The sequence below is a fragment of the Halichoeres trimaculatus genome, unplaced genomic scaffold, assembly GCF_033239565.1.
Source record: "Halichoeres trimaculatus isolate MK-OKI-2021-1 unplaced genomic scaffold, fHalTri1.1 fHalTri1_scaffold_19, whole genome shotgun sequence".
Taxonomy (NCBI): Eukaryota; Metazoa; Chordata; class Actinopteri; order Labriformes; family Labridae; genus Halichoeres; species Halichoeres trimaculatus.
The window spans coordinates 14394977-14409505 of NW_027437197.1; the positions used below are offsets into that span (position 1 = coordinate 14394977).

Sequence of the window (14529 nt, forward strand, 5' to 3'; positions counted from 1 at the left end):
CACCAGAGAACATGCACGTTTAAGACAGCCTGTTTTTTTCACTCACTGAGCTAACCACTTGGTCACATGCTGTAGTTGCAGATTTAGCATGTAGCAAAAGTTTAAGTTAAAAATCACATGGATGAATCTTTGTTCAATCATTAAAATCTTTCATTTTGAGACTAGTTTTGTAACTCAAGCCTAAATCAACACTGAACATTCTTCATGTGTTCATCTGTCCCTCTTCACACAGTTAGACACATATTTGCATCTGATTTTTGCCAGATTCACAGAAACAAAGCAATGAAAGCCTGAACCCTGCTGAGCTCTGACACCATGATGGGGCTGTTTTTATTCCTGGCTCCGTCTGTCAGCTGCAGCAGCCAAATGTCAGAGAAACTACAGCAGGCTGTGTGTCAGAGACGTCTCTGCCGGCTCAGGAGTTGCTCTGTGTAATCTGAGTCATTTTTTTTTTTTTATCTTGGAGCTGTCTCTTCTCTTCACTTTGTGGCAGATCTCAGCAGAGCAGAGAAAAGGTCAATGTCTGGGAGAAACACCCGACCTGAGCGGCTCACGGAGGCTAAATGAAGACGTTTTCTTCTGTCTCACATGAAAACTGACCCTGTAGAAAACACATTTCTGCAAAAACTATTTGGAAACAGATTTTCTTTGATTTTTTTAGTAGTCAAACTTTCCTCAAAATGTATTTTTGATGAGGTTCAGTCATGCATGATGTGGTGAGCATTATTTCTGCTCCTCTCAGCAGCTCCTCGTGTCTCTGCAGACAGAAGAACAGATGGCTGTTTGTTCTCTGATCAGGAAGGTGAGTGAGATCGAAACCTGGCAGAGAGGCCGACTCTCTCTGTGTACTCAGCACCGCCAGCTCCCTGCACACACACACACACACACACACACACACACACAAACACACACACACACACACACACACACACACACACACACACACACACACACACACACACACACACACACACACACACACTCCCCCATAGTGCATGTGTGTGAGTGTGTGTTTGCACTCCACTTGCTTAACCCTTTGTGAGTGTATGCACACTAAACACACAGATATGAGGGGTTTGTGTGGAGATAAGAGCGTTCACAAACAGGAGCCAGAAATAAAAGAAAAGCTGATGGATGGAGGAGGGGGCGGATGGGGCAGACGGGGCAGGGGGGTCAGAGGCCACAGGCTGCTCTGTGTTTACACAACACTCAGGTGCAACAGAGGCCCAAACAAACACAACATTTCAGAGTCATATTGAAAAGATCTCTGAACAGAAAGAGAATTAGTTGTGAGCAGATTTGATGCATAAATTGTCACAAATTAAGCCTTTCTTTTCTGGGGGCCTAAAAAAACCTCAGTAGTGGAGTCTCTTCAGTATTAAAAACCCTGACCTCGTCTCTCTCCACCTCCACATTCTCTCCTGATGAACCTGAGTCATAATGACTGCAGCTTTATGCAGCATTTCACATCTTTGGAGGATTTATCCCATCATAATGTGACTTTAATGGCACTGGCAGTATTTCTGAAAGTCATAGAGTCCTGAATCCATACAGAGGTGTTGTTCACAGAGCTGCAGGGACTGAAGAGCATCGATTATTTGAGGACAGAGTTTCCACACTGGACCTGTGAGCATGGGAGAACAAGACACAGCGGCGCAGAGTTTTCAGATGATGGACAAGAATAAAGGTAAAGCTAAAGGTGACATATCAAACCTACCATGAGACCTCTGAACACTCCGTTTTTGTGTGTAGCTCTTCAAATCCAAATGGACTCTCTAGAAACATCACACACAATTGTACGAGTCCCTCCGATCTGAGTCTGAAGCAAGTAGCAAGTCATGTGGTCCAAGTCTTAAGCTTTTCTGTTGCGAGCAAGTCAAGTCCAGTCACGAGGTTGTCGAGTCGAGTCAATGGTTTTATCTCAGGTTTATACCTTGAAGAGAGAAACCTTATCTTCCTAAAGTAAATGTAAAAAAAATACCATGCAGATTAAACTGCAACTCTGCATGCATTAAACCATATATTTTGATATTATAATGGAGAGGTATAATAATATTTTAATATGTCATTTATCATCAGGCACAAATTTAGCTACCTACAGTGCTTGGCCATGTGCATTTGCTTTGCTGGCATGGGGTCCTTTATCCACATTCCAAAAGAAAAACAGAGTGGACTAAATGCAGCTTTAACTGTAGGAAAAACTTATTGGAGGCTAAATTAGAAGGAATAAAGGTTTGGGATTTATTTACTCTGCTGACGAGTCACGACTGGATGTATGTATTGAAGAGTGATAAAGTGTTGGAAGACGGGGCCTTGCTACCATGAATGGATGGATATTATTTATGCAGTCACATTGGCTACAATAACGCATATTAATGTTTGCAACAGTGGTGAGTGAAATTGTTCATCCTATTATTAGCAACAATGTTCAAAACACAATCAACAAACATATCACCAACACACACACACACACACACACACTTCTAACAGGGTTAGCCTGGTTTTGTTAGCTTGGCTTCGTGTGCAGTCTTTGAATGGCGGATAAAGTTGGACGTTGTTTCCTCTTTTTTGTTTATTTTAGTGTTGCATATTTTGTCTCGCGTGTTCCTCCTTTTCCATTCGGGTGGAAGTTTTTAAACACAAACTGCACTAGTTTTGGAGAAGCAGAACTGGCTACAGGCTTGGGGGCAGTCGCCATTATTAGCAAACAACCACACTGTGCTGTGTGTGCCCACTGGCTGCTTACACGGTTGTGATCTCGCACCATGCCTGTCTCCAAACAATATATCAACCAATCAATCAATAAAAGTGTGAACCTATAGCATGGGGAACATGCTCAGCTTGTCTCAAGTCTAGTCGAGTCTCAAGTTTTTTTACCCTTATGTCCGAGTCGAGTTGCAAGTCATTAAATTTACGACTCAAGCAGAGTCTTCATGGCTCGAGTCCAGTTGTCTGGAACATCATGCAAACATAATTCTTAAGTGTTTGCAGAAACATGTCTGCAGGAGACAGCACAGACCATCCATCTCTGCTCAATTGTGTTGACTGCCTGCTCTTTTATCTGTCAACTCAAACTGTCTTCTATCTGGTAAGGCCTGTAAGACATTGCAAGACCGCCATACAGTAGGAGCTGTCGAACCAAGAATTTTCAACACATCCCATCCCAATGATGATTCTCTCCTTGTTCATGTAGGCCTGCAAAATCTCAAGCCTGTTGACTACTGAAAAGTTGAATACGATCCAGTGTTGAATTTATTTTGAAAGTCAACCAGATGCATTAATGTGGTTTTTGGGCACAACTTTCTGTCTTTCTCAATCTGCTCTGTGCACACGTTCACTGGTGCACAGTGCACCAAATAGTATTCTTGGGCATCTGATTCTGAGGACTCCAACCTGCCCGAGCTGAGACGGTGCCATAAATTCATGGGCATGAATTGGCTTTCATGTGACATGACAGAGCGACAATGAAAAGTAAATTCTCTTGACAACAAAGTATAGAATCGAAAATACTGAAATGCTGTTTTTCCATGATGCTTTCCCTGTAAAAGAAAAAGGAAACTGCACCATGCATGGTGTCTTCTTGGAAACCTCGCCTGGTTTGAAGGAGGATTGGTTTTGCAGCGATAAGGACGCTTCATCAGTGAACCAGCTTAAAGGAAAACCCCCAGAGAGCAGCAGAACAGAAAATATCAACCCTCAGTGTGGTTTGTTTTCTACTTTCCCTCAGTCTCAGTCTGGTTTATGAAGGAATGAGTCTTAGGGCGCTCTGTTTCCCCCTCCCTTTCCCGGCTCAGTCTGAGCTGAACTGAGAACAAAAAGAGAATAAATGATAAGAAATGTGAGAGTGACACAAGCAGAAGGGAATTTTTTTCATGCTAAAATCTAAAGATGAGGAGAAATATCCCGCTGGATGAACAATCTGATCGTCTCCTCCTCAGACTCTGCTTTAATGTTTACAAATGCACAGAGAATTTTTAAACCAGGAGGATGAATCCTGCAGGTTTGTGACTGAATGATAATCGTTTGTTTTCCTGCAGCAGAGGCGAGGCGGTCGCTCTGCTCTTCCTCCTTCATTTCATCCTCAGCCTCTTCAGGTTGTTTTTCCACTCATCAGATCACAGCTCATCTCTGGAGTGACGCCCCCTTCCTCATCCCTAGTCTTGCTCTCACCTTCCTCTTCCTTGCCCCCTCGCTCATTAGAATCCATTTCAGAGTCAGTAAACACACCACGCTGCGTTCAACAGCCACAAACAAAAACTGGTTTATTAATAAGAATGGCTGGAGGTGGCACAGCAACCATGGCGCCAACAAAAACACGCCACTCCGTGTAAAAAACTGCTGCCATGGCAACCCCCAGAGCACAGCATGCAAATCACCATGGCAACCTCAGCGTGTTTGTGTGAAGGTGTGTGTGTGAGGCTGAGATAATGATGAGGAGACATGCAGACAAATGATGGTGTGAGTGAAACAAACAGGAAGTATTCAGTTCATCCCTCAGTATGTGTGTATGTGTGTGTGTGTGTGTGTGTGTGTGTGTGTGTGTGTGTGTGTGTGTGTGTGTGTGTGTGTGTGTGTGTGTGTGTGTGTGTGTGTGTGTGTTTGTGTGCACAGCAGGTGAGTAATGTGCAGCTGGAGGGCAACAACAAACAACAGCAGATTTGTTCTCACAGACCTCACTTCTCTTCATTTTTCATCACTGCTCCAGCTTTGATCGAAACTTCACCGAGCATTATAAACCAAACAGGAAGTCACCTTTATATAACTCAAAGCTGTGTTATCTCTAAATTCACTTCATATGGTCATAAGTAATATAAAAAAGATTCATACAGTGCAAATCTGTTCCTGTACCAAGCAAATTTTCTGCTGTTGAAGTTGTACTCCAGTAAATGGAGCTCTATGACGATGAGTCACTTTCGGTACAGCCTCTGGTGGCTATTTGGGGAGCTGCAGTTTTTGGAACTTTATTTTATAAAACCCAAAATGTTGTCACTTGGTTAGTCAATGAAAACTTAAACAAATTTAACTTGGTTTCTTCTTATTTTCTCCTGTTTTTTTTCTTTTATTTTGCGTTTGTGTGTGTACTTAGGGATGTGTACTTAGGGATGTGTACCTTTTACATTTGCAATGATACGGTACTGATACCTGGCAATCGAAATCGGTGTTCAACAGTTCCAATTTTCTGGACTTTTTTGTGTTTCAAAAAATTATCAATTTTTTAAATTATAAAATATGTATTTTTTCAATTTTACATATTTATTCTGTGTTCATGTCCGGCATGGAAAATCACCTACTCTTTTACTGGTACCTTTTGATTTTACGTGAATTGGTACCTGGAACTTTTGACAGAATTTGGTCAGTACCTATAGAAGTACCCATCCCTATGTGTACCTGAAACATTTTAAAGCAGAATTAAGTCAGGAGCTCTCTAATCCACATGATTGCTCCCAGACTGTCAGAGGCACTGCTGTGACCTGCAGGGATTCATTTGCATTTAACAGGAGGTGTTAACGAACAGAGGTCACTGGTTACGCAGCTCACAGAGTCTCCACCTTTGGAAACCACTGGGTTTAAATCAAGTGCCTTACTGCTCTACCTGACCAAATCTGACTCCGAACAGGCGGTTCGTTCTCACAAAGGTGATCAAATTCAGCTTCATGGTGACATGAGAAGAAAAATCATAAGGAGAGCAAAAAACTGCCCATGCATCCTCATGTTTTCTTTTAAAAACATGGTTATACTTTTGCCTCTTCAGTATCTTTTTGATCTCTAAGATCCATGACTCACTGATGACTGCATGAACGCAGATGTCAGGCTTCTTTAGAACACCTATAAGACTAATTTTTCTGTCTGCGGGGTCTTTGAGAGTTCAAACTCTTCTTCAGGGAGGTGATCCAGTCCTGTCAGCGTCTATTATCCCCCTACACGCACGTTATGAAAGTGACAGAAGGTTTTTATCTCTCCGAAACAGGCTAAAGAAGCCATTAAGACGCGCTCAGCGTCTGATAACACGAGACCTGCTGTTCACCTCCATCAGTAGCAATCAGCTCCATCTCAAACCTCCTTCAGGCTCATCAGGCACGTTAATATTCAGGTCAGGACGGAGACAACACGCAGGTCTGCACCTAGACTCTGCTTTCAGGCAAAAAGCTTCACCTTGTTTCATGTTTTTCTTTGAGACTTCAATAAAAACCGGCACTATAAGCCATAAAAGATGAATGATTTTCACCACCAGGTGAGAAGAGGACAACTCCAGACTATTCTGACCCTGTGAGGAGGAGTTCAGGCTGTGTTTTAGGAACTAAACTGAACAAACTTTAAAAACAATAATTGTTATATTACTGGTTTCACTGTAAGAGTAATACAGATTTTAAATTGGCTCTCTTAGAAAATGTGTTCACAGTTCATAATTACAAATCTTTTATGTATTTTTTCATGCTAATGTAAGAGTCAAAAAGTAGATACTCACGAAAGTTTAAGTTAGAAACATGTTTATTATGTTCCCTCTTTATTTAGAGAAAACTGAATATGTTCTCAAATAACATTTGTAAGGGTTAACAGGAATGTTGATAACATGTTAATAATCTGACCCCCTAGTGGGCGCTGTGGAGACAGGGGGGAGCTTAGGGAGGAGAAGAGAAGGAGAGTAAGGGAGAGAGAGAGGAGAGGACTGTTTTGGGGGTTTTCGTTTGACACGTTGGAGAAGCTCACTAAAGTTATGAGAAAGACCCAGAATGTGTTTGGACTGATTTATTCCTACACCTTCATCCACATCACTTACACTGATAACACAAAAGTACAAAAAAAAAAAAAGGAATAACAAGGACAGCAAACAAAGCAGTAACTCTAAGAGTCTGAAGCACTTGTTGGTTTAACCAGTGTTGATATTCTTTGGCTTTCAATCCCAAAAACAACCACAGATTATACAGCTACAACCTTCTATCTCTTCTTCATTAAACAATATGCCCCAAGGCTCTGTTTCAGGGCCTCTTATTTTGCATTAATCTGCATGATAACTTGTCCAATGAATAGTGTCACTATCTATGCAGATGACAACTAACATTTTAGGTTGTATTTACACCTGGATTGTTTGGGGCAGTTGTTCCAAAACAGTGAGCAGTAGAAGATGCAACCACAGAAGCAAAAGAAAAGAAGGCTGAAGAACTGAGGGAAATGAGTCGTGGGCTCTCGTGGATCAGGAAAGAAATGAAGTGCCTTGACAGTCAGGACTCTTAAAAACATGTTAAATACATATGTTGATCAAAGTGCACATTGGTACGTGAGCTAGATAAACGCTATAATGCTAACTAGCTACACGTTATTGATGCTCCATGGCTGTTATTCCCTGTAGAAAGTGGGTAGGAACATAAATTAATGAATGAATGGAGATAAGGAAACTCTTCGTCTTCTGGGTATGATTTTTGACCAATGAGAGAAAAATCGATCGCAAGTGGCATTTGTTCACAACTTTCGACCACAAAAGACTTTTGCTTTGTGAACACAAACAAACCAAGTGACAACCGCAATTGTATCGTTTTTGCCCCTGAATCGGAACAAAGCAAACAAGCCACAGGTGTGAATACACCCTAAGATCCGGATGTGAACTTGATTTACTGATCCTCGATTGGAAACTTAGATTGCTGTTTGTAGACTGCTTCAGATTCATTTTTAACCAGGCTCAAGGACACAACTTAGTCAAATTCACCAAAACTCAAAAGCTGCTGGTTTAGATTCCAGCACTTGTTCAGTTTTGACATAAGCAGGCCATTTTTGACTGCTTCTTCCCCCCAGTGCATGCTGGGGTATCCTCCCACGGGGGGAAAATCAGATGAAAGTCATGGACGGACGACGCTTCCTGCGATATTTCATTTTCAGGGTTTGAATGAAATCTGACTTCCTGATTGAAGTGAGCTCAGCCCTGAACACGGTCGGCCTCCACGTTTCACTCGATTTCACAGACAAACACCTCGATTTCATCACTCATCCTCCACGGCTGCTGTGCACTTTCCGTCTCTGCTCTTTCTGTCAGTAACAGAAAAGAGAGGCTCCAGACATCAGGAAACACTTACAGGTTATTTGACAGTGTGGATGTGATTTGAGGACATCTCATCTCATCGGAACGTTTTTTTTCTTCACCCTAAACTTCACTAACACCCAAACTACCCCTCCAGCTTTCATCTGTAAGTTTTCTAACATGGAGCACAGACAGTCCAGACTCCTCACAGCAGATAAACAGACACGATGGAGGGGAGATCGTCCTGTCAGTGGTGTTTGTACAGACATGACCCACTTTGAGCTTCTTGTGAATGTTTAATATCCTCTGACGTCTCTGAACCTGCAGAAAGAGCAGCATGAAATTCAAATAACTCTTCGTGGAGGAGCTGCAGCGAGCCTACAGGAGGTAATAAACATGCAGACTTAAAGAAAAACCGACCTACCCATCAGAAGATCAGAAAACTCCTGCTGAGAACAAGAAGATGCTTCTGGAAACACGCCTGGCAACATGAATCAGCCATGAGTTCAAATATATTCTTCACACTCTCAGATACTTATGCCACAGGATGGATGGAGGTTTATTGAATAAAAACAGCCAAGTAAAACATATTTGGTGTATTTCTACCTGTGACTTCAGATATATTGGTGATATTTCGCTGAAAAGGAAATAACTCGGTGTGTTTTTTGCCATATATTGCCCACAGAACGGCCATCAGACCCCTCATCCTCCACCGTCTGTGTTGATGTGTGTGTTGCTCCACCTCCCCTGAGTGGGTGGAGGTTAATGGGTCCTCTGTGCCCCTGTGAAGATAACATTATCCAACAATATAAAAAGGAGGATGTTGCTGAATGCTTTTTCTACTTTTGGAGCAGTGGACGGTAAATGGAGCTTATTTATTTCCCTCCTCCTCTGCAGCCTCGGTAATGACATCCAGGAAACGAATCAGGCTTCAGGGAGCTAGTGCAGGCTGATAAACACACTGAAATGAAAGTGTGTGTGTGAGCACAGATTTATATGTGTGTGAGCTGTGTGTTTGTATAGGAAGGAGGAGAGGTGCTCCTGCAAGTATCCTCTCTGGAATAGTGATGAAGAAGAAACTGAAGAGACTGAACGTGTGTGTGCATGAAACACAGACACTTCCTGAAACTGTGTTTGATAGAGTGTTTTTCTGTGTGTGTGTGTGTGTGTGTGTGTGTGTGTGTGTGTGTGTGTGTGTGTGTGTGTGTGTGTGTGTGTGTGTGTATGTGTTGTTGATGTTGTGAACAAGCTCAGACTTATCTCCTCATTTCTTTTGACATTATCACCCCTGCATATCGCTCAGCCATTGACGTCTGTCTGCATGGACTTCATTTGATTTCAGAGGAAGTTAGATGAAGAGAGTGGGGTTTAAAAACCTTTTTTAAAAAAATAAAAATCTCACATTCCCCTCACTTTAGTCTGAGGGGAAGAAATAAAAACATCTGGAAGCTGACTGTGGGAGGAAAAATAAGTTCACAAGTTTTGTTGTTGGAGTTTGCCACCTAGTGTATGGAAGTAGTACAGCATAGCCTCTGCATGTTGAAATCTCATGTTGAAAAAGGCAGAAAGAAAACATTCATTTTACTGGAGAAAAAGTTTGTTTCTGCAGAGAAGTACACAAAATCTTACACACAAAGTCTCTTGAATGCAATGGCTTGGGAAAAAAAACTATCTGTGGAAACCTGCAGTCCACGCAAAGTTGGTCAGTTTTTCCAACTTTACAACTCATGAAGTTCACTCTTGAGGCAGTTAACAGCAGCTCACAATCCAAGGTGCCAAGAGATAAGGGGAGTTTGGGGGGATGGGATAAAAAGTCACAGCAGCGATACAAGAAAACAAAAGTATGAAAGTGTACAGTTAAAAAAGGTCCATGAGAAAATAGATGATGACAGCTTGTTCATCATTCTCCAGTTCAGCCAGCCTCCACCTCCACAGGGTCCAGGACTGTTTAGTCTCTGTCTCCTGTATCCTGTCTGCTCACAGCAGGTGAAGTTCTTTTAATGTGGCGTTCTGGTGTTTGCTCTGTTGGCCATGTCTGTGAGTAGCATGATGCTACTCTGCCCTCTGGAATTCCCTCTGTTGCTGGGTTAGCACAGTTAGCTTGTTCACCTTATTGGAGCTAGATCTTACATTCCCAATAACCATGGATGGGAGGACAGGTCAATGTCGTCACCTCTTAGCTCACACCTGAGAACCAGCAAGTTGTCCTCACCCACCTGACCACCAAGGTCAGACTTGCTCTTGATTGGTCAAAAAAGGGAATCGCTGACTTTGGCAAATCCCCATATCCAAACAGCTCGTTTTAGGTCAGTATTTTAATCACAAGCACGACTAAGTGCAGGTTTTGTCATTAGATATCACATTTTGTGGGCTGAGAGGAAAGCCAAAGACCCACAAATTTCACTAAAATACTTAATAAAGTGGTTTTTGCACAATATGGTAATATACTACTAATTCGCTGATAAAATGTGTTTTTTTTTAACAATACAGAGATGAGTGGTTGTTTTTTATTTGCTTATCATCATTGATAATATGACAGTGTGAGAGCATGATAGTCTGACAGAGGCTCCAAGAAGAGGACAGTTTTAAATATTCTTTGATTTATTGATTTTTTTGTCACCTTTCACATTGACCTACATGCTCCAGCGCAGCTACACCTTGGCAGTGTTAAAGTCCAGCTAAACCAACATAATAATAATAATAATAATAATAATAATAATAATAATAATAATAATAATAATAATAATACATTTTATTTTAATTGTACTATTGAACTTTACATTTTATTAATCTCAAAGTGCTACAGAGCAAATGATAGTACCATTAAAAAAAAAATCAAGGTTTAAGTCAAAAGTTAATTTATGTGTAATGGGCCCTTTGCTATGGGAGCTAAATACTAAATTGTATCTTTTTTGAAAACCACAGATTACTCTTACTTTTAGTTAAGGATGCACCAATATGATCCTGGTACCAGATATCAGTCTGATACAGACTCCAGTTACCAGAGTATGTGCCAGACATTGGCTGAAGGAGACAGTTTGACAGTTTGCACAGTTGGAGTAGGGAGGAATGAGATCTTTTCAGTGAAAGTACTGCAACAGGAGACCACAAGGTGTCACACTTTTTCTCAATTTCTCTGTGCACATTTGTGAAGGTTTACATCAGTCTGAGTAAATAGACTCCTCTGTGATGACATGTGGCTACACAAACCTACAGTGTAGAGCGGCAGTAATGCATAACCAGGCTCAAGGGTGTGTGTGACTTTGACAAGGACTAAACTTAGAGGAGCAAAAGAGCAGAGTAAGGCATCTGTTGCAGGTTGGGTCTGACTGAGCTAGTCAGACTCAGAGAATTGTTTGCAACCTTCTCAGTGATTAAGGAGGCAGACATGTCCGGAGTCAGTGCAGTGGAGGGCTGAGATTTTTTTTTGGCCACCTAAAGGCAGGAAGTGAATGATGCTAGTTTTAGCTGCAGGAGGACAAATCAGTGGGTGTCTGGTGTATCACTTTAAGGACTAAAACTTTACAGATGACTTGTTTCAGCAACACAAGTTAAAGAGGGAATTAAAAACAACAAAATAATAGATTAATTATGTGGGGGGAAAAAAGTGCTTTTCAACCAGGACAACCAGGGACTTTTAGATCAAGGTGGCTCCTCTAAATAAATCTTCCACTGTGGTCTACATTTCTGCTACTTCTGAAAATCCAAATCAGGCAAGTGACTAAGAAGCAAGAAAACTACAAATTTTGTCCTGCCGTTTGTACCAGACGGTGGCGCAGTTGTTCATCATTTGCTCCTGAAGAAGCTCAGAATGAATCCTCAGACTTAACACACTCAGTGTGTTCTGTGAAATCGTTCAAACTTTAACAGGTAGAGATTTTTTATTGTAGTTACAATAAAGTTACAATAAATCAGTTAATCCAATGTAAGTTTGATAAGGAGCAGAAAAAGTGGGGAAGTTTGGACCTGTGTGTGTGTGTGTGTGTGTGTGTGTGTGTGTGTGTGTGTGTGTGTGTGTGTGTGTGTGTGTGTGTGTGTGTGTGTGTGTGTGTGTGTGTGTGTAACAGGAGCAGCACAGCAGCTCGTGAGGCTGCCTCATTGGCAAATGTCCCGGCGGGGTGGAGCGATGCGGGGCCGCCTCTTGTTTTGCGGTCTTGTGTTTTCAGCCTCACATCAGAACAGCAGCAGCAACGCGCGGACAGGAGCGTGGACCGGGGACAGCGCTGTGGAGGCTCCGTAGACGTTGCTCTCCCGGTTTGATCACCGGAGCTGGGCGCGAGCAGAAACTGAGAGGTGGATCTGACTGCGCGCCAAAACGGATCGATTGTTTTATTCTGAGGACTGACTGTGGGTCCAGAGGTGCTCTCAGGCTGTGATCGGTCTCCTCTCTCTGTCCTGAGGAGTGTTTTCACTGTGGAGCTTCCTCGTCGCCAAATGGATGTGAGCGCGTGAGGAGAATACTAATGAACGGCGCGCTGCGTCCTGCTGAGGCGCACCGCGTCCCCTTCTGACGCTGAGGGCCACAGCGGAGCCGATCCGTCACCACGAAGGCCTGATCCATACCTGGGTAATTTTACACCTTCATCACAGGGATTAATGCGCGCGACCTGACGACGTCAGCTGTTTTTTTGTGAATTGGACGTGGGGAAGATTTAACCTCTATCAGCTGCTGAAAATGGGCAACAGCTTCTCCAACATCTCCGCCTTCCAGTCCCTCCACATCGTCATGCTGGGTCTGGACTCTGCGGGGAAGACCACCGTCCTCTACAGACTCAAGTTCAATGAATTCGTGAACACTGTTCCCACGATCGGCTTCAACACAGAAAAGATCAGGCTCAGTAATGGCACGGCGAAGGGCATCAGCTGCCACTTCTGGGACGTAGGGGGGCAGGAGAAGCTGAGACCGCTGTGGAAGTCCTATAGTCGCTGCACAGACGGGATCATTTACGTGGTGGACTCTGTGGACGTGGACAGACTCGAGGAGGCGAAGACTGAGTTGCACAAAGTGACTAAGTTCGCAGAGAACCAGGGGACACCTCTGCTTGTCATCGCCAACAAACAGGACCTGCCCAAATCTCTGCCTGTGGCTGACATAGAGAAGCAGCTGGCTCTGCACGAGCTCACCCCGTCAACCACCTACCACATCCAGCCTGCGTGTGCCATCATAGGTGAGGGCCTGCACGAGGGGATGGACAAACTATATGAGATGATCCTGAAGAGGAGGAAGTCCCTGAAGCAGAAGAAAAAGCGGTAACAGGAGCTGACTCTGAGGAGTCACCTCTGCACCATCCACAGGTTTACTCTGCAGTGATTTTTTTATCCTCCTGTTTGGATTAAAGCTGTGTGACTCTGAAGCTGCTGAATGATGCCTCTGCAGGTTTGAAACACATGAAATAACCAAAAAAAGAAAAGAAAAAAAAGACTTATTACGAACTTGAAATGACTCTAACTCAGCAGGTGGAGGAGGAGCAGGCTGGCCTGTTCCTCTGCTGCTGAAGAAGCCCCTGGACTCTGATGGTTTTTGCTCCCTCTGTGGAGACACATGTTTGATTTTGCACGAGGCTCGGGTCACGTGTTCCCGCTGCTCTTTGGTTGTATTTTTTAAAACAGACATCAGTATTGGATGTCCTTCGACTGTTTCTTGGAGCATTGAAGTAGCCTTTCACTCTGCGTGGTGGACTGAGGACTCACAGTTCACTACTTTGCACTTTTATTTCCTAACAGACAGTAGAGAGCGACACTGTATTCATAGAGAAGCTGATCAGGTGGTTTATGTACTAAGAAGCCAAAATTGAAGTATTTTTGGAATATTAAAAGATTTAAAATCCAGTTTTTGGCTTTCTGTTCTTCATTTATAAATGCATGGCCCTTTGGATGCAGGAACCAGACAAACTTAGAACAGTATGGATAAAACTGGTCTCAAGGAGAGGTCAAAGGTCACAAGGAGCATGCAGAAGGTCAATTGCAAAACAATCTTTGAAATGCACGAGGTTAACTGTAGTGTTTCGAAGCAGAGGCCCTGACTTTTCCACATTTTGGTTCCTAAGCAAAGATTACAGATTTGCTCCTGCAGATTTCTTCATCCTGTAGTCCTAAAACAGGTCGTTATGGCTGTAGAGTAAAAATAAATGTTCAAACATCTCCTTTCTGCAAAGCTCCGATTGAGTAAGATGCTTATTTTCCACCAGAAACAGCCTTTGTGTCTCTGATTCTGATTCAAAAACAGTAATTTTACCTCATAGAGCCACTGCTGCATCCTTTTGTGAGTTTGGTGTTTATTTTGAATTCATCACACTATTCGTTTCACCAAAATAACAAAATTAAGTCGAGCAATTGCAGAACAAACTCCTAGCAGCATAAGAAAGCTGCTGCTTCTGTGCTTTGGGGTGAAATCCCAAATTTGTGAATGGAGGCTTTTAGGAGTGTCCTCTCCCACATAGAACCCCTACAGAGATAGAGCTTTCAGTCTCACACTTAGAGTGCAGATCTGAAACTTCTAGAGTGTGTGTACACTTTGT

General features: G+C 42.7%; 1 protein-coding gene across 1 annotated transcript; it reads left to right on the forward strand.

Annotated features, from left to right (window-relative positions):
• The first annotated feature begins 12112 nt into the window (after nucleotides 1–12112).
• On the forward strand, nucleotides 12113–13795 carry LOC141808911 (ADP-ribosylation factor-like protein 4C). The gene has a single exon (XM_074695689.1). It carries the CDS (start codon nucleotides 12687–12689, stop codon nucleotides 13263–13265), a length of 579 nt encoding a protein of 192 aa, XP_074551790.1. The 5' UTR covers nucleotides 12113–12686; the 3' UTR covers nucleotides 13266–13795.
• The last annotated feature ends 734 nt before the right edge of the window (nucleotides 13796–14529 follow it).